We start from the raw sequence: 25,329 nt of genomic DNA, 5'->3' as shown, positions 1-25,329 counted from the left end.
ATATTCCACTCGTATATTATTATTAATGAAAGCGTTGTTCAACCCTCAGTTCCTACTTTAACAATACTTTGTGAAATATTTCTATTAAAAATTAAATGCAAATTTGTTGTAAAAGAAAATGTAGATTTTATGGTTTACCGTGGAACAGTTATACGTGTAAAAATGTAAAAGAGCACAGAGACTTTACAAAAAATTTAATAAAAAGATAGTTCAGATCGGGTTTTTTTGCTGTTGTAATTCAATAAATTTTTGGTGTAAATTGTTTTTGTTTAGTAATTAATGGAAATTTAATGGGACAAAGTAGGAATAGCCTTACAACCTTGAGTGAAAACCATAAAGTTACCTTAATCTGGGTCTCGGGACATCGGAACATTGAAGGAAACGAAAACGCAGATGAACTGTCAAGAGGGTGATCTACCATTAATAACGCTCTTACAGAATCGGCATTCACACCATTAGGTGCAGTTAAAAATATAATTTCCCTAAAATACCTCCGAATAGCGGATTGTAGACGCAAAAAACAGAGGAAATGCAAAATTAGCAGAACGTTATGGCCCACCTACAACTTCAAGCAATCGTCGACATTGATAAACATGAATCGACGGGACGCCTGGAGACTGAAAGGCAGTCATAACTGACTTTTGGTCTATCGGAGAACAAGCAGCCAAAATGTTCTAGAGTCTCGAACAACTGTTTGGCTTAGACGTCAACAACCTAATAAGATTCTTAAACCGCACAGACTGGATATAGTCTTGCTGTAAATGATAATGCTTTCTGATTAGAGCGCTTGTAAAATATACGGATACTAGTAATATTGCAAAATATGGTAAAAAATAATAAAAAATAACCGTACAGGATAATCTATTATGTATACTATAAACATTTTTGTATTTAGGTTTAGAAAGGGAAGTCAAATTATTAATGAGTGGATGAATAGCTGTTACTGGTATATTTATTCGTCTTTAATCAGACTGGAATAGTTTACTGTGCCGATAAGTCAGTTAGCTCTATACATAAAATTATATTTATGAGTTCGTATCTCCGCATGAAAAAACACAATATTTCACCAAGTATTCGTTTTGTCAATGCGTACTTACAAGAACAAATCGCCTATTTGCTGGGTCAGAACAAAAACAAAAAAAAAAAATTTTATAATATAAGTATGCAGAAAGGATCATTAGGTCCTCTTTTGTAAAAAATTCACGGCGATATCTAATAACAGTGTACCATTAGATGAACACGTTTCTTTACTTTTACTTAGGAAGGCATACTAAATATACAATTTTGAAGCCGTTTTTGTGGATTTGATTTTTTGAGTTAAAGCATTCCTCTAGCAAACGAGCGATATGTAGTGTTGCTATATGATTCATTAAAATTTTGTGCAGATAAAATACCATCTAAATGTACATATTGTACTTTGAAATCAGCCTTTAGATATACTTAAAACATTTTTGTTTGTCATGCGGTATTCGCGTTTTAAAAAGTATTGAATCAGCTCGATATTGTGTATTTAATAGAGGTGTATAGCCAAAAACCTGTATAGGAAAAATAATTGAAATTTAAAAGTTTTAAGAAATGTATCATATGTATGTCACTGCAATAATTGCACTTTACGAACCTGTACAAAGAAATTTATACATTTATGACGCTCTTGGAAGTGAGTGTCATCTTCGCTGAGCGACACTGGACATCCTGGGCATCGAAAAGTCCAGCGTGATGTTACTTTTACAGGCGGTTTACGTGTTATGTGGGATACCAAGAAATTCATGGCGATATCCTCACAGTTCATGTACTCATCTACTTTGTCTCGTATCGCTTGTGGCAAGTGATACGTATACAAATACATGTAATATTTGTGAATGAACGCTGCTCCTGTCAGCACCATGCTTAGCTCACAACTGTAATTCGAATTGTAGTTCCAATTGCGATTCGAGTTCAAATCCCATGCAAGAAAGCGCCCTGGAAATCCTACAACACGGTCACGGTGCTCACGCCAAACCCTGAAACCGAATAATATCTCATCATGACGTAAATGAGCATCGTCGTCCACCGAGAGAACCGCCTCTGTTTCAATAACATCGAATGGAAGGAAACGGTTATTTAAAGAGTTGCGTGGTGCACGTACCACCGATACAGGCACACCAATATCGGGCCAACGCAAATCATCCAGCGGGGGCTTTGGGGAGTTCCAAATTACCACAACCTTGTGTAGATATGGTAAGCCATAAAGGCGACCAAGAGAATCCATTAGAACTTGTTCACGCTCATATGTAAGTATCACGATAGTAAATTGTTCACGTGGATAGTTGCCCCCTAAAGCTTCACTGAACTCCTTTCCTGCGCCACCACTGCCTTTGCCGATAGGCCGAAAGCCCATATGTGATCCAAGAAATTTAGCTTCTGCGGGTAGCACAGGGTCGAAAGGTAGTTGGGGATACATGTAAAAGGGATCAACCTAAAGGTTCAATTATAAGAACTTGAACAGTTGAAAAGTTCTTTGTAATATTTTTTTATATACTTACCCAATCATTCCATGCTTCATTCGATTGTGTACGTAAAATTGTGTAATTTCGCCTGAATGTAGGACTAGGATAGGGTGGTTCAATTGGACCCAAGGATTCTTCCGGCTCGGTATCTAATCCTACAGGTGGATCAGATTTGAGTGGTATAAATGTGTTGTTGAATACGCTTTGCGCGATAATAGGTGGCACTGGTCGTGGTGGTATGCCAAGACGGTCACGCAGGCTTGCAATGACCGTATCCACCGTTGCTTGCACCGAACTTAGATAGCGCTCCCAAACTAGCCGACCTTGACGTCGCATTTGCAAAAGATCAGAATCCTGCACTGCTCGCAAAAGAAAATGCAATTCTGTAATTCGAGCTTTAGGCAACATAAGTGCTAACCTCCGCCAATCTATAGTTTCAGCATATGGTATGTGCAGTTCGTCGGCACCAAGTATAACAGGTATGGCGCCGGATCTTAGAGCTTCGTAAAGTCGCGCTAACATCAGTGTAGAGCTGATACGCTTCTCTAATGGCGGAAGTATTAGGACAAAAGTAGACTCTTTGAGAATTGTTTTGCGCGAAGAGTCAGTACCACAAAGCGACCAATCCATAAATGCTTCTTCAACCGATTGCTCAGTGGCTGGAATACATTTGAATTGCAATAAGAATTTGTCTTGAGTGGCGCCTTTAGACATCTCATCAAGATGATCCAGAATGAAATCATCTAACGGATGTGATTGAACTGTTTTGTTTAATGGACGCAGCTCTCCTTGAAAAGATAACAAATAAGTGCGACGAGCCGGAACCATTGGTGCACAATCTTGCCAAACATCACCACCAGGTGGCCCAAGAATGGGTGGTACAATAAGATCATAATTAGGACGGAATTGTAATAGTTCAAAGGATGACTGTACAACTATGGCCCTCATTGTGTTTTGATGGAGCAAAGCGTTTGTGCGTGTTGAATGCAAATCACGTCGTGCCAAGTTTAGTAAAACGTGATTGCGACCATCACCACCCCAATACGGTAACTGGTAAAGTTTATTCATATCGATGGGTAAGTCGTCTTTAGACGATTGGAAAGTGGTTTTGTGTTCTTCCTCTTCAGCTGCGTATCGGTTGTTTTTCAGCAAATCATTTTCCAGCATCGCTTCACCAACTAAGACTAGAAAAATGCATGCCATCTTAGGTTCATGTACAATATGTGCATTATAGCCAAGGGTTTGCTTAATAGTTGTCTTTAAAAATCCGTCTATGTCATATCCACTTCGCAACACATTATATGCATCTGGGTCATATAAAAAAACGGGGAAACCAGACGTAAGACTGCAGCGCGAGTGGTCAAAACAATTGTGCATTTCACAGTTTATTCCTGCAGGCGCAATTATTCCAGCCATTTTTCGTGGCAACACGTTCGGATATAAAGTACGTGGTAAAGCTAAATCAGGAGTGTTACGTTGAACGGCTTCGCGTTGAGCCACTTGAGCTTGCTCTACAGAGATTTTTAATCGTTCCAACTCGGTCTGTTCACGCAATAAATCTTGCTTCAAATCTTCAATTTTTTGGTTGTATCTTCCAATATCCGATTGTAACTTCTGGCGTCGAGATTCCAGTTCTCGGAGTTCCACCGATACGGTGTTCTATAATAAATTAAAAATTAAATATAAATAACTTTTATATATAACTTTGCAGTGAAAAAATCCAACTTTTATACGCAACATCTCTTCAATTCGCATTTTCAAGTCACTAGCACGCATCGAACTAAAGTCTTCATAGGCATCTAGCAGGGGTCGACTGCGATGGACATCGGTAGATGGCACATCTGTTCCAGGCTGTTAATAATAATAGTTTATAACTACTACATATTGTTTCTATTCATAGGCGATATAACTGAACTTACATTTAACAAACTGCGATGGGCGAAGAGAGGCCAAAGTACTAGCAGTAGTAATACAAGCAGAATCAATTTATAAATGCGTTGGAACCGAAACCAAGTTAATCCCATTGTATTACTGACGCTAACACCTCCTATAGATCCACTACAGGCACTACCTCCTGGGCAGGAGCGCCCTGTAGTATGCGGATTGTTTAGAAGTACCGTATAGTTCGAAACTGAATCCATATCGAGTTTTGACATCATCAAAATCAAGCTATCATTGAACCGTTCTTCGTTTATTATATAAATAAATATTATATAATGTGTGAATATGATCTTCTATTCCGCGTTTCATACAATAAACAATTTGCCTAAAAATTTACTATTTTGTCGATTAAAACAAACTAACATACGTACATACATTATATATATATATATTGCATTTTGCTTTTTGAGATCACAATAGCAAAAATGCAATTTCTATTCACAAAGCGTTCACAACATGGCGAATTGAGTACTGAAGGTGACGTCTTTCTAAAACAGTTACTTTATTTTCCGCGGTTTTGACGGGCCTGACGTCAGGTCCCTTTCCAATACAAAACGAATAAAAGGAGGAGAAAGTACATGCTTATAAAAATTCAGTGCAATGCTTGGTAATATTAGGATTTGTGACTGTTAAGAAAATGTTCTGGCAAAAACCCAAATTGTGGTCTTGTCACGGCATGGGGCGCTGCCGTGGTGGACCACTTAATTAACCTTTATACCACATAGACCACTGCGCTTGCCTTGTCGAGCAGGTGGTCGTACGAAAAAGATAAATTCAAATACTGACTCAAACGACCAAACTTCTACTGTAACGGGAGCAGGTTACAATGGTCAAAGTGATAATGCCAAACATACGAAAAACGCTATGCAACGCATGGGTGCTATAGTCCGCGAAGACTCGGACCTGGAGAGTGTTGCAAGCGTAAATACAAACGAAGAAGAAGCTTTACTTCGCTCTCCGGTGAAGCTTGATGGTGCCAGTTCTGTGAGAAAGAAAGGGTCTAGACTCTAGAGCTAGGCCAACCAAGGAGGAGGTGAAAGCGAAAGCACGCTACAAGGCTGCGGTCAAAATCTGTGACCGGTTTAGTGGCATGGCCGATCTGACGCAAGCGGAAGCGGAACGACTGGCATGGGTTAAAAAGGAAGTTGAAAAGGGCCGTGCTCACGCTGGGTGTGCTGCATCAAACCTGGAGTTCGCCAACAAGGTTGAGGGGAGACTGCCCGAAAAAGGGCAGCGATTGACCGAAAACGAAGGTAGGATGCCCACCACAAAAAGTGCAAAAACGTTGCTGTAAAGCCAAACGTGAAGTACAGCAAAAAGAACGACGAAAAGCCGACAACGTCCAAAACAGCGGCGGTGCCGATGAGATTGCCAAAGAGCACTTCACTGTTGCACTTGTTGATCGTGGTAACCCGCTGGTGCAAGTGTCGCAGGAGCAGTGGAAAACAGTGGAAATGAAGCTGTCTTCGCAACAAAAGACGCGGATCTGAAGGCATTTATGTTTACATTCGATGGAGCAGGATGGTTCAGCGGCGTCAAAATGTCGTGAAGGAGCCAAAGCCTGATGCTGAGGGCCTGCTGCCTTAGAGGGGGTGAACTACGACATGGCTCTAGTCCAGGAACCTTGAATCGGTTCGGGAAACGTGGTATCTGGATTGGACTCATCAAACTATAATACATACTTCCCGAACGCCACGAACAGGGTGAGAGCAGTAATACTTGTTAAGAACGGTGTATATTCCTATTTCAATACCAATCTCTTCATAGATGACCTGACAGTGGTAACTATTCAGGGCTGCCGGAATGAAATATATATTACACGAGAGGGAAGCATCGCCGGATGAGCTTCGTAGGCTGATTAAGGAAGCCGAGCGAAGGAAACTAGCTCTAGTAGGCTCCGATGCTAACTCTCATCGCTCTATCTGGGGGAGCTCCGACATAAACGATAGAGGTGCGTACCTACTTAACTTTATTTTACAAACTAGCCTAGAAATAGCAAACCGGAGTGAGGAGCCTCTTATGAGGAGCGCTCTTTACGAATAACTATACGATTGTGGAAGGTTGGAGAGTATTAAAACGCCATCTTACTCCGACCACAAGCACATACAATTCAAAGCAATACTCTCACCCAAGCTAAAGAGCAAAACCTTCAGGGATCTGGGATCTGTTTAGGAAAGTGCTATTGCAAAAACCATTGAGATCTCGCTGGTTCAGCTCATGTGTTGAACTGGAAGAGAGTGTTAGAATGGTAGCAAGCACACTTAATAAAGCATGTCACGCAGCACGCACTCCCCTACGCTTAAAACGCAGATCAAAGCCTCCTTGGTGAAACAAAGAGCTGACCCCAAAAGGCGCAGCGTAATAGAATTCTATAAGGTGGCTCGAGTAGCCGATAATTAATTTTCTGCTGGGAAGAGTATAATGATCTACAACGAACACACAGGAAAGAGGTGCGAAGAGCCAAGAGAGAGTCATGGGAAATTTTCTGAAAGTAAGTAAAAGCAGCCCCACACTCTCAAAGGAATATAGGCCCATCAGTTTGACCTCATTTCTTCTGAAAACGTGCATCAATGGGCAACTCAGACAGGCTTGGGGATAAACGCCGATAAAACGGATATGATACTTTTTACTAGAAGGTACAAGAATCCGAATTGGCACCCCCCGAATCTAAACGGCGTGGAACTGACTCTAAAAGACTACACAAAGTACCTTGGAGTAATTTTGGATAGCTAAATAGCACTAGAAAAGACATCGAGCAGTTCCAAAATAAGTATATACGTTGACAGTCAAGCGGCAATAATCTTATAAGAAATTTCATCTAAAAACGTTCTTAGGACCAGGTAAGCCATAGAGGACTAGCCGCAGACAAAAGTTTACACATCTATTGGGTTCTCGGACATAAGGGCATTGCAGGAAACGAAATTGTAGATGAGATTGAACTAGAAGAGAGGGACTCTCTAGAACACCTTCTGTGCTCTTGCTTTGCATTAGCTAGAACCCGAACGAAATGCTTAGGAGGTCTACAATATTAGAGGTTAGAATGTATCTCGCGATTAGAGCTTCAGAGCTTACTCAGATTCGCAAACGACGCAGGCTACAAGGAAACGTAAGTGTCAAGCTCCATCTGGTACCACTAAGGACCAATATGTCTACGTGATGGATTTCAGCCAGCCAGGTCAAGCTAACCTAACCTAACCTCTACGCATGTATGTATAAGAACAAAGGATATAACTTAATCGAAAGCATAAGTGAACTCAACGTATTGTCGACCTTGAACTATCTTGATAATTTAAAAAAAAATTCAAAGCTTACAACATTAGAAATGAAATGAAAATTGAAGTATAAAATTTCAAAGAATCGAAATCTAAAAATTTTCTTTCTTCCGAAAATAAATCTCCTTTCGTAGGCAGAAAAAACAACTTGGCTATTCGCACCCTAAATACAAAAGGGTCACAACTCAAAATGTACTTCTGCTCAAATATGAACGAGACGTTATCAATAAAACGGTCAGCGGATGACATATGGCAAAAATAATTTTTTTGTTTTTTTGGTAGGACTGTTATAAGCTTACATGGCAAATTTCAGCGTGATATGTCACAAAGTTTGTTTTCTGTGCTACTGTAAACAAGTCAATCTCGAGTGTGGAAAATTTTGAGTTGTGCCCCTTTTGTATTTAGGGTGCGTATTGATCAAATAAACTCTCCATTGTGGAGGATATTGGAAAGCAAGTAGAAACAGTTCCCGATACTGCAGAAGTTATTGTTAAAATTATTTGTATACTATAGGTCGCTTCTAATCGCCAAGTCCCCGCTCGCTATCTCTATATTCATTAACTTCACGAAAAATTTGCATGCGAAAATAACAACAAAGTTGTCGAGTATGATTCGCCGCTAACGAGTATGGTTATTCCATATTAAACTGGTATAACTCACTATCTTACAAAGACATGCAATTTAAAGCAGCTCTATTCCAACGTTGCCAATATACACATGCCCCACAAAGTCTGCGTTCACCCTACAACAACTTTTAAGTGAATGAAATACACAACCTGATTTTATAATTTATATAAATTTGTAGGTATATATTTATATGTTTAAGTTTCAAAAACAAAATTAAATTTCAAGATTCCTCACATAAGTTTTTAGATAACGGTGAATAATGGCTATAACAAGTAAATAAAGCGACCATAAAGTCTGCGTTCGGTCTTAAAGTCTAATACAAAAACAAGATATGCTATATGCATAAATTAAATCTATTATTTAGTTGGATATCCACGTCGCTTCAGGACTTCACTCAGCCTATTTGGCATTGAACTTACTAGTTTCTCTGTTTCTTTTGCTGTTATCTTCCTCCATTCTGCCTGCATGACACTCCGCAAAACCTCTTTACTAGTAATCACTTGCTGACGAATTCTTTTTTCAAATAGATCCCACAGATGCTCGATGGGGTTAAGATCTGGGGACTGTGGCGGTGTTTTAAGCTGTTTTGGGGCGTTGTACAAGAGCCAAAGCTTAACGATCTCGGCTGTGTGCTTCGGGTCGTTATCTTGTTGAAACCAAAATGTTCTTGATAAGCCGAGATTTTCTGCACTTTGCTTTAAATTCCGTTTTAGTATGTTCAAGTATCCCCATTAATCCATCGTCGAATCAATAAATTCTAACTGGCATGGGTCAGTTTGCCGCCATGCAGCCCCAAACCATAACTCCGCCACCTTCGTGCTTAACCGTGCCAACAAGATTTTGCTTTTCAAGAGCAGTTCCAGGTTTTCGCCAAACAATTTGACGGCCTTTTATTCCGAATATACAAAATTTACTTTCGTCTGAAAATATTACTTTTTTCCAGAACTCGGGAGGCTTATTTATGTACTCATTAGCAAACTCAATGCGTTTACGTCTGTTCACAAGAGAAATGAAAGGCTTTCTTCGGGCGACTCTACCATGGTATCCAGCTTGACGTAGAACTTTTCTGGCAGTTTCAGCGCAAATATTTTTTTTAAATGTTTGATTTATGTTTTCAACTAATTTTGAGTATGTAATCAGGGGGTTAACCTTTGCCAAGTTGATTATAGAAGGCTCTTCCCGGGCCGATAATTTTTTCGGACGCCCTGACCTGGGCTTAGATGTAAAAATTCCAGTTTGCCGAAAATTTGTTACAACTCGCTGAATAGAGGAATACGTTCTCCCAATAGATTTTCCAATATTTCGGAAACTTTTTCCGTCTTTACACATTTTTATAATTATTTTCCTCTCAGAAACCCTTATTTATTTTCGCTTTCCTGCCATGTTCTTTAATTATCTCCAGTTGTAAATAAAATGTTCAACTAAGCTTTGTTAATATTCAGTCGAAGTAACACGCTCAAAAATTAATATAAACGAGGAAAAATATCTTAAAATTAACGGTATCATTAAAATAAACAGGCTGAACGCAGACTTTTTGGTGCCACATTTACATGCTGCTGAAATTATTTTCCCGTTATCTAAAAAGTGAAGAGGGGAATCTGGCTTTTTTTTTTTTTTTTGCCCTTGAAAGCTGGGAATGTAGTGAATAACTAATTGTTAAGATTTCAATTTAATCATAATATTCTATGTTGTTTTTAATAAATTTAAGAAGGCTATTCGGGTGAACGCAGACTTTGTGGGGCAAGTGTATGTTCATTTATACCAGTTGCTGCATCTATTCGCCACTTGCTAAAGGTTGACGAAAAGAAGAGGTGATTGATTTATTCATTTTTGACAGTTATCAAAGGCATGGAAGTAAAGGCAGCCTGCATTGAGCTTCCACCTTAAGCAAAGATGTGTAACCTGCTACAACAACAACCAAATAAATTATATTCGTCCATAACAAATAGGTTGGTGCGTGATTACCATTCGGAATTCACAGAGAGAACGTTGGTTCGAATGTCGGTGAAACACCAAAATTAAGAAAAGCATTTTTCTAATAGCGGTCGCCCCTCGGCAGGCAATGGCAAACCTCCGAGTGTATTTCTGCCATGAAAAAGCTCCTCATAAAAATATCTGCCGTTCGGAGTCGGCTTGAAATTGTAGGTCCCTCCATTTGTGGAACAACATCAAGACACACATCACAAATAGGAGGAGCTCGGCCAAATACCCAAAAAGGGTGTACGCGCCAATTATATATATATATTGTACTTGAACTTTACGAAAATAATGTATCATTTAGAGTTTTCGTACAACTATGTTGAACATGTGTACGCAGATAAACTTCAATCACCTGGTCAACGCTTATCCTCACTTTTTGTAAAGGTAAAAAAATATTTCACTATTGACCGATTAAACTGTACCGTTTTGAGAAAACAACACGGATAATTCAACCCTGGTGCTTACATAAATAAAAAAAAAAACCTTCCTTCGATATTTAGAACGATTTTGACGTGATAACGTCCTATAATTCGATTTAGTCGCCGGCACGCACGAAAAAATGTGTCGTTATCTTGCTCATTCGTCGTTACCTTCCTTGAACTGCAAGCAATAGCGCGGATCGAACGACAAAGAGCACAATCGGCCCCCGCGTTCGGCAACGTTCGACATCTGGCTCTCTCCCACTTGAGTGAGCATATATATGTGTGTATATGCGCATATGTATATAAATTCACATATTTGTATTTACATATGCCTTCTTCCTCACGTAGATACATATGTATGGAGGTCGCGCTCCCCAGGGATCGGGCGACTAAGCTGGGCTCTAAGCTACCGTGGGGGTCGGCAGGTTGCGGATAGCCGGACGGCCTGTAGTAGCAGGTTAGTTGCGAATAAGTTCTAACAAATAAGCAGCCCCCGACAATGAGCGGCAGAAACGGAGGACGCGGCCTAAAAGCTAGCTAATCCGAAGAGGTTTCTGTGACAAAGGCGAAACGACACCGCCTTTAATAAAATAAGTGTCCCCCTCACCATGCAAAGGCATGGTGAAAATACAAAAATCCAGAAGCGACTGACTCATATTGGGCGGCTCCCTGGTCAGCGTCTGTCCCCCATGTTAGGGGCGGCTGCAAATTTAATATGATCTACATTAAGACCGAGCCCAGTAAGGTCTTAATTACGATATACTGGAAAATGTTTGGAACATACTGCCACGAGCTGACGGCTGCACTATTCTGTTTCTTTAGTAAGCAGAGTGAAATCTAGCTGAAATGGCATTCAGGTTAATGGTGCAGCCGCCCCCACCCCGTTAAAACTATGGCAAATCTCTAAGAACGCTCCATATCCCGTCGCCATTAAGTGTCGGCGTAGGTCTAGATGTAATATTCCTAATTAGCACTGATTCGGCTCTGAACTTAGGCTCTCATAAGGAGCCTTCGTCAACCCTCGCATGGCCTCCCTGCTTGCAAAGATAACCATGGAATCATGAATAAGTGACTACGCACCGGGATAGGGATAACGGCTTACGAGTTGGGGTCCAACAACATGAATTCTAGCAATCAGAACTTAAACATAAATATCTTAGAAAAAGCTAAAATAGCAACAACTAATCCATCTTTGGATTTGCCAAAGGAGACTGCAGACGGCAGTAACAGCAGTGGGGAGCTGGTAAAAAACCCCTTTCAAAGGAGCTCGAGATTGGCTCATTCGCCTCCGTTGATTGGAAGAACCCGATCTGCGTCACCATGCATGCAGTACAGCAGTGTCGCAAAGGAGCCCACAATAGAAGAGCTCAACCGCAGCATCAGTGCCAAAATTAAAGAGCTAACGGAGATGATGGAACTCCCAAAGCGTAACATTAACCAGCCAATGCGTGATCTGGTTTCAAGCATTTCGGAGCTCCATAAGAAGTTAGAAAGGTCGATTCTGACTTCTAGAATAAGGATGCTAAAAGGGTCAAAAAGTGTGGTTCTCGAAGCAAAAAATGAATGCACGCAAACATCGCCTCTTATATAGCGCGTCACGGATGGTACGCCAAAGAGATGTATAGACACAGTCGCTGCACGGAAAAGCCCAGCAAAAAAGAGCAAAAGTGACCGCGATGGAACACTGAAGGCAACGCCGGTATCAACAAAAGAGCAAACCAGCTCCGAAGGATGGAACACGGTAATAAATAAGAAAAACCGTAAAGGAAACAACAATAAAAGCCCAAAAATAGACGGGAAGCAAAGAGACGAAGCAAACACGAGGGGAAATCGCAGGCGACAGAGACCGCCCCGTAAAGACGCGATCGTTGTGAAAAGCGTTGGCAATGTCTCATACGCTGACATTCTAAAACGTGTGAAAACAGAGCCATGTTTGCAGGAGCTTAACTCGAAAGTATATGGTGTTAAGAAAACTGCAAATGGAGACTTGCTACTGGTGCTTGAGCGATCATCTGATCCAAACACTCAGAAGATCAACGAAGCAGTTAAAGCTGCCTTAGGAGATGTAGTGGAAGTAAGGGCACTAACTGAACTACACCAAATCGAAATTCGTGATCTCGACGAAATCACGACGAAAGACGAAGTTCATGAAGCCATAACTAGCCAATTCAGGGAACTAAATGTGCCTTTGTCGTCAGTTGCTAACTTGCGAAAAGCTTATGGTGGGACGCAAACGGCGACCCTTAAAGTTACACCAGAGATCGCCACTAAGCTTACAGCAGCAGGAAAAATACGGATTGGCCTAGTTATCTGCCGTATCAGAGAAAAACTTGACCCGAAAAGGTGCTTCAAGTGCATGGAGTACGGGCATGTCGCAGCGAGATGCAAAAGTACGGACGACTTCACCAAGTCCTGCTTTAAATGCGGCAGTAAAGATCACCAGGCGAAGAGTTGTACGCAAACAGCAAGTTGCTTAATTTGCAAAAAGAAACAAATAAGCGACACCGCACACGCGATGACTAGCAACAAGTGCCCTTTATATCAAAGAGCACTCAAAGAAATGCGACATAAATGAAGTTTCTCCAACTGAATTTAAATCACTGCGAGAAGGCTCAAAGCCTGCTCGAACAGTCTGTGCGAGAGCACAAAATAGATATTGCAATACTCAGCGAACCCTATAAATACGGGAATGGGAATGATTGGGTATCCGACACAACAGGCAAATCGGCTATATGGAATTGCGGAATTACTAGGTCACGAATGACGAGTATAAACGCAACACGTGGATATGTACGAGCCCGTGTTGGTAAGCTGTTTGTTTACAGCTGCTATCTTCCACCTAGCTTAACCCTAGCGGAAGCCATACACGCACTGGAAGAACTTGCACACGACATTAAAGATCATAGTCCGGTCATTGTAGCTGGCGACTTTAACGCCTGGGCAGTGAACTGGGGATGCCCTCGAACCACCCCTAGAGGTAAAGCCCTTTTAGAAGCGTTCGCTATGCTTGACATAGCGCTTATGAATACCGGGAACCAGCAAACATTCCAAAGAGCAGGGAAAGGGTCAATAATCGACCTGACATTTGTTAGCTCTAGCCTCGTGAGTAGTACGAGATGGTCCCTTAGCCAGTATTACACTGGTAGTGATCACTTCGCAATACTCTGCGCTATAGGCAAACATGATAAGCCGAAGTCATCTAACTCGCACGAGGTCAGATACCGGGTCGGAACTTTCGACCCGGAAGTGTTCGAGATAATGATGGCAAATTTTACATCTACTGGAAATGCGGCTGAAAAAACTAACCAAGTCATGAGGCAACTCACTAAAGCATGTGATGCAGCTATGAGTAAAACAAGGCCTAATAAAAACCACAGAGAGCCCGTTTACTGGTGGACGGAAGAAATCTCTGCAGCACGCGAAGAATGCAATAGAGCAAGAAGAACATATCAGCGGTCAAGAGGAATGGCCAGCTTTGAAAGGAACAGACTCTTATTTAAACAAAAACGGAAAACGCTAAAAAACGCAATTAAGAGCAGCAAACGCCAGTGCTTCCAAAAATTATGCGAGGATGCTGACAGCAATCCATGGGGATTTGCATACCAGCTGGTGATGAAAAAAACAAAAGCCTTCAAACCGCTGCCCACTACGTGCCCGGTTATTCTGCGCAACGTGGTCAAAACATTGTTCCCCCAACAGCAAGGCATCGCAGCCAACGCGGCCAGCTGTATGGAGGACGATGGAAATCGATGCCTGGCCAACGCTGACGAAATTTTGCACATTTGCAAACAGATCAAAGGCAATAAGGCACCCGGGCCCGATGCGATCCCGAATGAAGCTCTTAAGTTCGCAATCCAAAAGCATCCAGAAATCTTTGTGGATGTTTACAACTCCTGCTTAGAAGAATGCACATTCCCGAAAGAGTGGAAACTGCAAAAGCTAGTGCTAATACCAAAAGGGACTAAGCCGGCGGAAGACCCCTCAGGATACCGCCCACTATGCTTACTGGACACGGCAGGGAAAATACTAGAGAAGCTAATTGTAAATCGCCTGGAATCTTCCATCGATAGTGCCGGAGGGTTATCGCCGCACCAATATGGCTTCCGTAAAACACGCTCTACCACAGATGCTGTTATAGCGGTTAAGCGCATTGCTCACAAAGCGATTGAAGGTTCTCGCTGGCTCTACGGAGATAAAGAGTATTGCCTAGTCACAACGTTAGATGTAAAAAATGCATTTAATACAGCAAACTGGGGCAAAATCCTAAATGCGCTGGAGAATTTCCGAGTCCCAGCCTATATTCGGAAAATTGTTGCAAGCTACTTCACTAACAGGGTGCTGCAATACAAAACCGACGAAGGAATGAAAAGGTACAGAGTAACCGGAGGAGTACCACAGGGGTCAGTGTTGGGCCCACTCCTCTGGAATGTAATGTACGATGGAGTTTTGCGTCTCCAACTACCTCCAGGATCCCAAATCATAGGATTTGCTGATGACATTGCAATCGTAGTCGTTGCTAAATTCCTAAACCAGGCCGAAGCGATTTGCAACCAAGCGGTCGAAATCACAAAAGATTGGCTGCGCACTAGTGGTTTAAGCCTTGCAAACCATAAAACAGAGGCAGTTCTCATAAGTAGCAGGAAAATAGTAGAAACAGCAAATCTCAGAGTAGGTGACCACTCACTAGAATCTAAGCTGTACATCAAATATCTCGGAGTAATGATTGACCACAGGTTAAGCTTTAAACAGCATCTAACATACGCCAGCGATAAAGCAGCGAAGGCTGTAACCGCATTGACACGTATTATGATGAATACGAGAGGACCTAGGCAGGCTTCTAGGAAGTTGCTTAGCAGTGTGGTATCATCTATCTTGCTATATGCGGTACCAGCCTGGGTCGAAGCAACTAACTGCAGCACATACATGAAAGGCATTAAATCGGTATACCGGTTATGTGCCCTCAGGGTGTGCTGTGCATTCCGCACAGTATCGGAAGATGCTGTATTAGTCCTCGCGGGTATGCTACCAGTTAAGCTGACTGCACTAGAATTCGCCGAAATAAAAAAACATCGAGCGGATCCGGCACAGCTGACTAACCGAAGGACTGAACGGGAGCGAAGCATCCGTACTTGGCAGGAGGAATGGAGGAACTCCATGAACGGACGATGGACATATCGATTGATCCCAAATATCACAAGATGGATAAATCGAAAGCATGGTCAGATAGATTTCTACCTGACCCAAGTACTTAGTGGGCATGGATGCTTTAAGGCTTATCTGCATAGATTTAAGCACGAAGATGACCCGTACTGCACCTTTTGCGACAGTCTAGTTGAAGATGCAGAACATGTTTTCTTTGTCTGCCCTCGTTTCGAGCTGGAAAGAGTAGAATTGAGTGATAGGGTGGGGAAGCCAATAATGGTTAGCAACCTAGTAGATATCATGCTTGACTCAGAAGAACATTGGTCCGCTGTCAGTAACATGGCAAGGATAGTAATTACCCAGCTGCGTCGCAATGAACAACAGCGCAGATTGTTACGTAGAGGCAATAGGCCACACCCCCTCCCGTGAAGTAGTACCTAGTAATACTTAACGGTATTAGGAATCACCAAATTGCGTCACGCTGAACAGCAGCGCAGATTTTCAAGTAGAGGCAATAGGCCGCTCACCTCCCAGAATTAATACTTAACGATAACTAAATACCAAACTGCGAAGTGCTGAACATCAGCGCAGATTTTCACGAAGAGGCAATAGGCCGCTCCCCCTTCCGTGAAGTATTACCTAACGGTCGTCCCGCGGGAGGGAAACGGAGCTGGGGTGGGGTTTTTAGTGGGTGAGTCGAAAGACAAGTCTCACACTTTTCGGCTTTCAATGCTTTTTGCCACCTCCAAAAAAAAAAAAAAAAAAAAAAAAAAAAAAAAATATGCCTTCTTCCTGTGTGCATGGTAATGAACCATTTCTCTGTTGAGAATAGGAGATTAGGGGAAAAGTAGGAAATGAAAGGGGGTGTTTCGAGTGTGATGTGTCTTGAATAAGGAAAATCGATGATGGTGCTTCTTAGTGTTGTTGACTTATTAACGTCTGATGCACAATCGAAATTGAACATATCTTTCATAAATTTGATATATGTTTCGTCATTTTTCACGTTTGTGTAAATGTAACTTGACCTATTCCATTGCCATTCCATTTACCACCTTCTCTATATCCATACAAAATATCTATCATACAAATAAAATTAAAATTTTGTTTTGAAAATTGCAACCATTACATCAGTATTTTCTTATGACGTTGTCACGTTAAACTATCGTCAGTAAACCGACTTTAAAGACAACTTCTTTTTTAATCAAGAAATAAATTTTTGTAGCAACTACATAATGTATTTCTTTATGTTGTATCTTCACAAAGGTAGTTCTGTGGTATGTACAAGTTATTGAATTTTCTCCTCGGCGTATTTATAATGTAGATCTTTGCAATCATCTTCGGATATTTTGATCCACCCATCTTCCTTCAAGTGGTAAACCCGAACAATGCCTCCAGAATATGCGTCCCTGAATGTAGCATGATAAATAGCGCGGCGCCCTAATTCATATGCATCCAGATCTTCTAGGTCGAACTTGTAACCGGAATCAAGAACACCATATGCATATATCGAACCACTTCCAACGGAAAATACATTCCCTGGGGAACGTGATCCTTCCGAATCCACATAATATAGACCTGCACCTTTATCATCATACCCTGCCAACATCATACCCATACTCAAGCCCATGCCCTTGTATTCGTGGGCAATGTTCGCCATGATTTTGCTAGCAGCGGCTACAGATATGTGTTTCTTATTTCGCAGCTCATGCAAACGGCATTCCTTCGCAAGTACGCGGTCCCAGTAAACACAATCAGCAGCACCACCAGCTAATGTGCCTAATAAGTATTTGTTGATTTCTACAATTTTCTTCATTTCTTGTGAACCTATAAATTGGCCTCCAGTTGCGCGAGAATCTACTGCTAATATGACACCACCTTTATATTTGAATCCTAAAGTAGTAGTTCCGTGGTCGTAATCAATCTTAATACCAGTTTTTTCACCTGCAGTATTCATAGTTTTTATATCGACAGGCTAAGAAGAAAATAGTTAACAGTTTTTATATATTTACGAATGTCAAATCTAGAATACTTACTCCATTCGATGGTGGTGCTAAGAGGCAATATGGATTCTTCAGATTGTAAGTTTGCTCTAGAAACCCCATCGAACTATTGTTTATTTTCATATATGGAGCATTAGCAATGCCTGTTATTTCAGCTAAAGCCATTTTTAATAAAGTAAAAAATAATAGTCGCTTAATTCACTAAAACAAATTGCAGATGACCAGCAAAATTTTTGCTTTCATTTACCAATGACAGCGAAAAAGAATTCCTCTTCTTAATATTACCGCTTCTTCAAGTCACAGTAGAATTTATTTGGTGATGCCACCTTTAAGGTAGTGCAAAAATATGAATAGGAATAAATCATTTGTATATCTACATTATTCCTATCCAAAGCGAATTGAGTACTATAGGTGGCGTCTTTCCAAAACAGTTACTTTATTTTTCCCTTACCAATACAAAACAAACAACTAGTGGAGAAATTACATGTTTGGGAAAATGGCTTGGTAATATACAAGGCGAATTTATTACAGGTGACAGCAAACACATATAAGTAGAACCCTACATGTATTTGTTGTTGCGTTTGGTCCAAGCATCACGTCAAAATCAGTAATCAAATGTAAACATACCAATACATGCAAACAAAGCATATAATTTTGACGTAAGCCATACCTACGGCGAAAAATTCAGCTGGGTGAATGCTGTCACCTTAATAAATCCACCTTGGTAATATAGTAAATTGTGAGGTTTAAACTAAACAAATTAATGAAAACGAAGTACCACGTCTTAAAATATGAAAGCACAAATTAACACAATGCCTCCAAAAGAAGTTTTTTTGCGTTTTTGTACGAAAGACGCCGTGGCAAGAATGTGCGTGTGTGTATAATTTTTTGTATTTGGTTATCTACATTGCTTTCGCATACTCTTCCTCTTTAGAAACAACTAATTATCATTCTTTTTTTTTTATTCATGGCCTCTGACGACAGCGTGTTTGGAAGACGCAACCTTGTATCTATCATCTTTGGAGACGGATGTGGTTCTAAATCGTTACTAATTGTGAACCTTTCTAAAATATTAAGCTATTTTGGCGCGCGGCCTATTTTGGCCTGCTATTTTGTTTACTCCAAATTTTTGTAGAAATGTCCGCTATTGAAAAAGTTGATAAATCATCTAATATTCCGCGTTTAGAATCAAATGGAAAGTCTGTGGAATTGTTAATTGGTGAATATGGCGAAAAGAAAAATATATTGCAATTGCAGACTTTAATTGAGAAAACTAGCACAACAACGGTAAGTGAATTAAGGAAAAATATTTGAAAACGTTTTTTACATTTTGCATTTGCGATGGTATCCTATATACAGTTAGTTGCTATTTTGAAGACAAAGTTGGGTCGAAATGATTGCGTATCCTTTTGGAGTTATCTATTCGAGGGGCTTAGCTTTGGATATAACAGAGATATGGTTGAAAAACGTTTTGCCTGCGTCAAATGTATGCTCGATGGCCTGCAGGAAGTAGAATTATGCTACAAACAGACTTACGACTTAATAATACGTTTGTGTCATCACCTATCCACATTTCCACCGAAACAGCTAATTGAAATACTGGAAATATGCATCGATGGTATACGCATGGGCGATCGTAAATATATTTGGTAAAGCATGTATCTTTCATATTTGGACAATTAATTATATTTGTATGTATGTGCATTTTCGGTTATTATGTATGTAGTTGGAAAAATTTACTACCAGATGTACTGAGTGTACTGGCACATCAGCCGCAGATATTACTGAATGGGATCACAATGAGAGGGCAAGAATTTCGTGATAACATAATACGTAGTTTGACAACTATGCGTTGGCCATTGGAAATTGTAACACCGATTGCAGATATGTTCAAGTAAGGCAAATAAATATGCAACATATGTTAATTATTGTACATGAAAGGATATAGGGAACTAGGATTGAAAACTGCTGAAAAGACTATTGTGCTTAACAAATTTGGTGGAGTGCTACAAACTTTAGCGCCTGCTGAATTGCCCGCTTTAGCATTTCAGTTATTCTCGATGTGTTCGACTTGCACTGAGATTATGATATTAGTACTCGCTTTCGAAAAGTATTTCCATCGTTTTTATTATAAGAAATTGTTTGCTGATATGCAAAGTAATTCAACGGACTTCGACAGCATTGGTTTGTCCTACTAAAATTTTCGTACAATTTACATTTACTATACTTTTATTATTATCAATTAGATTACTATTCCGATAAAGAGTTGCGAGAGGCAGAGGAGACGATTTTGCATCATCTGAATTATTGCACACAGTATAAAATAAGCGAAATACAAATGTGCGCTACTCTACGAGTAAGTCTCTTATCTTATGTTTAGTTCAATGATTTGGAGTTTTCTAATTTAATTACTTCCGTTTTCACTATTACTCTTTGTGAATAAAATATGTTGGATATATATATTTATGAAAGATTAATGGAAATTTATATGAATAAAATTTAATTTACAGAATTTTAACTCGATGCCCGATATTATACTAACTCCTTTTCTGCTAAGCGCCATAATATCCATGACATCCGCAAACCGTGAACCAGAGTCACAGCGTCTAACCACATCTGTGCTTCTGCATTTTTTACGCGGTGTCATACATAGCAATGAGCATGAACAAACGATAGCAGACTATTCCGTATGGTGTCGAGACACGTTGCAACGCAAACAAGTTGAACTGGATTATGTTTTTACCGTACTTATAGATCAAAATAAGCAGGGACAAGATGTTATAACACCAGGTCTAGTTAGCTTGGCATTTACTTTGCTAAAAGCAAAGGGCAATGCACCATTGAACTCATTGGCTATGAGCTTTCTCACGAAATTTATACGCAAACGTTTCGTGTTCGGGCAGGGAATTGTACAAAAGTTAGCTGAATGGATGGTTGTAGAACAAGATCAGTTTCAATTTGGTGGTAATTATAGCAAAATCATAAGGCTTTAATAGTTCCTAAAATGAAGATGATATTAATCTGATATAGAATGTTTAATGATGCTGAGTGTCGCAGACACATTTACTGTCTCCGAGTGTATAAAGACGATCAAATATGTAATGGATTTATTTTTGTGGGTATGAATATCCAGAACCTTTGTAGTATTGTTTCATAATATATTTCTAAACAGATACCAGGTGAACAATCAATGCGCATGATGTCTTTTATTTTACCAATTCTTAAACTCTCGGCACCTGTACGCGACGCATTAATTGAAGTGCTGAGTAAAGTAATTAAGTCAAGGTGGTTAAGAAAACACAATTTTCTTTTTGTAAATAGATACTGATGTAATATATATATATATATATTATTTTGCAGCGATCAGCGCATTCGAGCAGTGGCTGTGTATGGTTTTTGTATGATACTCAAGCAATTGAACAACAGCAATTCTCTGCGATCTCAATCAACAGCTTCCAGTTTCTGCACACAACATAGCATTTCAGGATTCTCATTGATGTCACAGGCGACTCTGGGTAATCGTCATAATTCACATCGTCATTTTGATATGCTAACTCTGGAAATAATTGGAATTCTGCGTAGTTGTTTCACTAATAGTTTAACGACGAAACGAGTGCTCTATGAAAGTATGTGAAAAATAAAGTCATATGTAATTATATCATTTTTTCTGTATTAGATTTACAACGCGCGGTAGAGCTGAATCCTAAACTCGTACCACATGTGCTTCAGTTTATTGATTCGCATTTTCGCTCATTTTTCCGGGCTTCCAATAATATCGGGGACGTTGAGGATATCTACGTGTTGTTTGAAAAAGTTGTGTACGCTGCCACAACAAATGCCTACGAATTACATGTCCAAGATAATCTTGGACTATTGATACAGTTTATAAGCCATTGTTTGGCTCAATTTCAACATTTCGAAAGTGAATACGATGTAATAGAAATACAACGTTTGCTGCGCTTGGCCATGAAGAAGGTGATAACTAAGGATCTGCAGTTCGAAGAAAAGGTATTCCCTGTGTCAAAAAGATCAATGAAAATAAATTGTTTGTTTATTGTTGAGATCTCTATATACGGTGGCCGCCGTAGCCGAATGGGTTGGTGCGCGACTACCATTCGGAATTCACAGAGAGAACCTCGGTTCGAATCTCGGTGAAAACACCAAAATTAAGAAAAACATTTTTCTAATAGCGGTCGCCCCTCGGCAGGCAATGGCAAACCTCCGAGTGTATTTCCGCCATGAAAAAGCTCCTCCTAAAAATATCTGCCGTTCGGAGTCGGCTTAAAACTGTAGGTCCCTCCATTTGTGGAACAACATCAAGGCGCACACCACAAATACGAGGAGGAGCTCGGCCAAACACCCAAAAAGGGTGTACGCGCCAATTATATATATTATATAATAAATAATTTGTTTGTGCATTGCCATTTCAGAATGATAACTGGACACCTTTAAAATGCGCTTTATTGGAACAACAGATGAATTTTTTAGAAGGCTTGATTGCCTACTCATTGCTCACATCACAACATAACAATGACTCTGTGAAACATATTTTACCATTATTTAAAGCACACTGTAAGCTCAGCGAGATACACAAGGTATGAAGTCTGAAATACTAACAATAGATAAATTACAAAACAATAAATATCATATTTCATTGCGGTAAATACGTACTTTCAATTTGATTATGCTTTGTAGTTATATGGAAATTTCTCCAGAAAACAGTTACAAAAAAAGAATAGGCATGATAAAGTGGATGGCTCTTCTTTGAAAAACATAACTGTTAATGGTGTGGTAATAAAGAAGTTTCACAGAAATTACGTTGAAAATATTTGGGATTTGTCCGTCGTGGGAAAACTTCTCCGAGTTCTACATGAGTAAGTGAAGCTTTATCAAAATAGTAGTACATTATAAAGATCTGCCTTATAGAGACACTGTGCCCTTTGTCGCAAGCCAATATACTGCGCCCCTTCGCTCCAATGTAGAATTTGTCCGTTATGTTTTTGGAATAGCGGGGCAAAAGGTGGAAGCTCTGCGTAATGAGTCTGAATATAAACAATTATCACACAGCAGTCGCACCTTGAAGTATCTCACAGACATAACAAAAGTGGTATATGAACGCTGTATACTTCGTTTGCCAGGAGTGTGGGCTGATTTTGACAAAAAGACAGCTGCTTTAGGAGCCGAGTGTTTTCAGCAATGTTTGCAAACTGCAAATGCAATTTATAAGAAAAAATTTGCTGATGTATTTTTGAAAGGATTTGGTTCGTTCTACGTTTACTATTTAATGCAAGATTTATATTTATTTGTTTTTTACTGTCAAAGATTTCCATACAAGCAATCACTGTAAGCAATCCCCAGCAATATTGCATGACCTAATTGATGAATTCATGGAGAGCGAGCAGCGGCATGATTCATCTAATTCATGCAAAGGCGCAAGTGATTCTGAAAACGATGATCGACAGAGAATATTACAAGCCTTAATGCAGTGTCTTGAAGTTCTTTACGATAATCTTTCTTTCGAGGATCGCCTAACTACGGAGTCGTATTCGTGGCTACTTAAATTCTGCAAGTGCTATGAGGTGAAGTCTAAGAATTTGGGTTTAGTACACAAACTGCTATTCATACAACGACAGAAAACACATTCCGGCGCATTCTTCAACACAATAGCAATGCAATTGTATAATATTTGGGGCTGCGTCGCTGATGATTTATACGAGAGGGATGTGAGTAAATATAAAAAATGGTAATAATTTTTAATAATTCTTTAATTTTTGCGTTGTTTAGTGTCCCCCCGCCTTTGTTCTAAAGTCTTTGACTGTTGAAAGCGTTGAATCATATTTCTCGTATTTGTGTCAAGCTTTACGCAAGCAAATAGATGACGTAGCTTACTTTATCCTAAAGGCAAACAACTTAAACTTTAAATATCGCATTGTAACCGAAGATGAGCGAGATATGTGTCTTAGTCAACTGCGTTCTATGGAGCGTTCCATATGTTCGCAGCTGGTTCATATCTCAAATGCCTTGATACATTTGGCGAATGTCTGTATTCCTTTGGGCACGACCATGGATCAATTATTGAAACTCCTAATACAACACTATATCTGCCTCAAGAATCTTACTAAACACTTTTTAATTTGCGTTGGATCATCGCAAGTTTGCATGCAATCGACTAAGTGAGTATATACTGCTAGCCACCATATTTTTAACACTATATAAATTGTGCCTAATTCATATTTTTAGGTTCGAATATTTGTTGCGTTCCGTTGGCAAATCACTTCCCACAAACATTTACGCGCTCGTCTCGTACATTGAAGCAAATGTTATAGATAAAGAGCAGCCACAAGGTAAACATTCAAATCCAAAAGCCGAGAGTGCTAAAATTTTGAGAGAGACGAAACTCATACCAAAAGTAATATTGCATCTAGAAACCTTCCATCGTTTTACTATCGTTCTGTCAAAGAAGACAAATAGCGGTATAGTCCATTTTTTGCATCAGGGTACTGTCCATGATTTTCGCTTTCACACACATGCTTTAAAAGCGGCTGTAGAGCGCACATTTTCGCATACCAGTGAAATTTCCGTAGATCCCAGTGTTGAGAGCATTAATCAAGAAATTGTTGACGATCTTCCAGAGGACAAACAAGCCGAATCTTCGCCGAATGAAAGCGACAAAGAGTGCATGAAGCGTGATCGTATTACTCGCAGACGTAATGAGTATAAGGACAGCAAGAGTGATATCTACGATAGCGCTGCCGAAGTGTGCGATGATAGAAGGGAATGCGATGACACATTGTGCAAGGCAAGATCCTTATCAACTTCAAAACAAATTTCAAATCGTTTAACGAAAACACAAAAACCGTTAAAACGTAAACTTCGCAGGTGTGAAAATGACAATTATGGAGATTGTAGCAATGTTGATGATACGAACAGTAGACAATCGGCGGATATAGTTCAGCCCAGTCCACGAGTGCGTGGAGTTCTGAGACATCACTCGTCGCAAGGTGACGGTGATAGTGAAGCATGCTCTTCTCCAACACCGGACCACGCAGAAATCTTAGAGCATGAGAGCAATCAGGAATCAGCCTCACAGCTGTTTAAAAATTTGACAAAAATTAATAAGAAAGCCCAAAAGCGCACACTCAAGGAAATTGATGACATTGACGGCTCAAATGTAGGCCCCAAAGTGCCCTCAAAAAAAAGACGTCGACGCGTGTCAATTAAGAAGTAGCAATTCCAGCGTTTTATTGGCGGTTTACTCCAAACCCAAACGTGGTTTTATTATTGAACTTAATTTCGTCACAACTTGTATTATAAAAATTTAATGGTTGCTATCAGTGTTGGACAAATTTTAATAGTAAGGTCAATAAAAACTAATAATTGATAACTGCAACTGTGGATAATTGCAAATTAACAATTCATCAATTAATAACAATTTATTGTTGTGGCAGCATTTACGAAT

At 39.9% G+C, this 25,329-nt stretch overlaps 3 protein-coding genes across 3 annotated transcripts; 1 reads left to right on the top strand and 2 right to left on the bottom strand.

The window, feature by feature from the left end:
* Nucleotides 1–864: 864 nt before the first annotated feature.
* Nucleotides 865–4,833, bottom strand: LOC128867442 (exostosin-3). The gene is made up of 5 exons (XM_054108643.1): nucleotides 4,406–4,833; nucleotides 4,212–4,337; nucleotides 2,523–4,145; nucleotides 1,619–2,455; nucleotides 865–1,535 (listed from the first exon to the last, which is right to left on the bottom strand). The coding sequence occupies exons 1-5, from the start codon at nucleotides 4,643–4,645 to the stop codon at nucleotides 1,431–1,433; spliced, it is 2,931 nt and encodes a 976-aa protein (XP_053964618.1). The 5' UTR covers nucleotides 4,646–4,833; the 3' UTR covers nucleotides 865–1,430.
* Nucleotides 4,834–17,079: 12,246 nt separating this feature from the next.
* On the bottom strand, nucleotides 17,080–18,142 carry LOC128866019 (proteasome subunit beta type-5-like). The gene is made up of 2 exons (XM_054106475.1): nucleotides 17,904–18,142; nucleotides 17,080–17,842 (listed from the first exon to the last, which is right to left on the bottom strand). The coding sequence occupies exons 1-2, from the start codon at nucleotides 18,033–18,035 to the stop codon at nucleotides 17,156–17,158; spliced, it is 819 nt and encodes a 272-aa protein (XP_053962450.1). The 5' UTR covers nucleotides 18,036–18,142; the 3' UTR covers nucleotides 17,080–17,155.
* Nucleotides 18,143–18,925: 783 nt separating this feature from the next.
* On the top strand, nucleotides 18,926–25,260 carry LOC128866487 (Fanconi anemia group I protein homolog). Its single transcript, XM_054107285.1, has 16 exons — nucleotides 18,926–19,157; nucleotides 19,230–19,519; nucleotides 19,597–19,764; nucleotides 19,819–20,054; nucleotides 20,117–20,226; nucleotides 20,381–20,834; nucleotides 20,901–20,989; nucleotides 21,043–21,155; nucleotides 21,231–21,496; nucleotides 21,547–21,878; nucleotides 22,301–22,465; nucleotides 22,566–22,744; nucleotides 22,797–23,131; nucleotides 23,193–23,593; nucleotides 23,655–24,043; nucleotides 24,111–25,260. Exons 1-16 carry the CDS (start codon nucleotides 19,008–19,010, stop codon nucleotides 25,096–25,098), a joined length of 4,665 nt encoding a protein of 1,554 aa, XP_053963260.1. The 5' UTR covers nucleotides 18,926–19,007; the 3' UTR covers nucleotides 25,099–25,260.
* Nucleotides 25,261–25,329: the final 69 nt, after the last annotated feature.

The sequence above is a fragment of the Anastrepha ludens genome, chromosome 6 (assembly GCF_028408465.1).
Source record: "Anastrepha ludens isolate Willacy chromosome 6, idAnaLude1.1, whole genome shotgun sequence".
Lineage (NCBI taxonomy): Eukaryota > Metazoa > Arthropoda > Insecta > Diptera > Tephritidae > Anastrepha > Anastrepha ludens.
This window is presented reverse-complemented; position numbering and strand designations above follow the sequence as displayed.

Coding starts and splice junctions, on each gene's coding strand:
- LOC128867442 (XM_054108643.1), bottom strand. CDS start 4,645: ATGATGTCAAAACTCGATATGGATTCAGTTTCGAACTATACGGTACTT. Junction 2,456..2,522: donor ATGAAGCATGGAATGATTGG/GTAAGTATATAA, acceptor TTGAACCTTTAG/GTTGATCCCTTTTACATGTA. Junction 1,536..1,618: donor GTATAAATTTCTTTGTACAG/GTTCGTAAAGTG, acceptor TTTCCTATACAG/GTTTTTGGCTATACACCTCT.
- LOC128866019 (XM_054106475.1), bottom strand. CDS start 18,035: ATGGCTTTAGCTGAAATAACAGGCATTGCTAATGCTCCATATATGAAA. Junction 17,843..17,903: donor TAGCACCACCATCGAATGGA/GTAAGTATTCTA, acceptor TTTTCTTCTTAG/CCTGTCGATATAAAAACTAT.
- LOC128866487 (XM_054107285.1), top strand. CDS start 19,008: ATGTCCGCTATTGAAAAAGTTGATAAATCATCTAATATTCCGCGTTTA. Junction 20,227..20,380: donor AAATGTGCGCTACTCTACGA/GTAAGTCTCTTA, acceptor TTTAATTTACAG/AATTTTAACTCGATGCCCGA. Junction 20,835..20,900: donor AGATCAGTTTCAATTTGGTG/GTAATTATAGCA, acceptor AATCTGATATAG/AATGTTTAATGATGCTGAGT.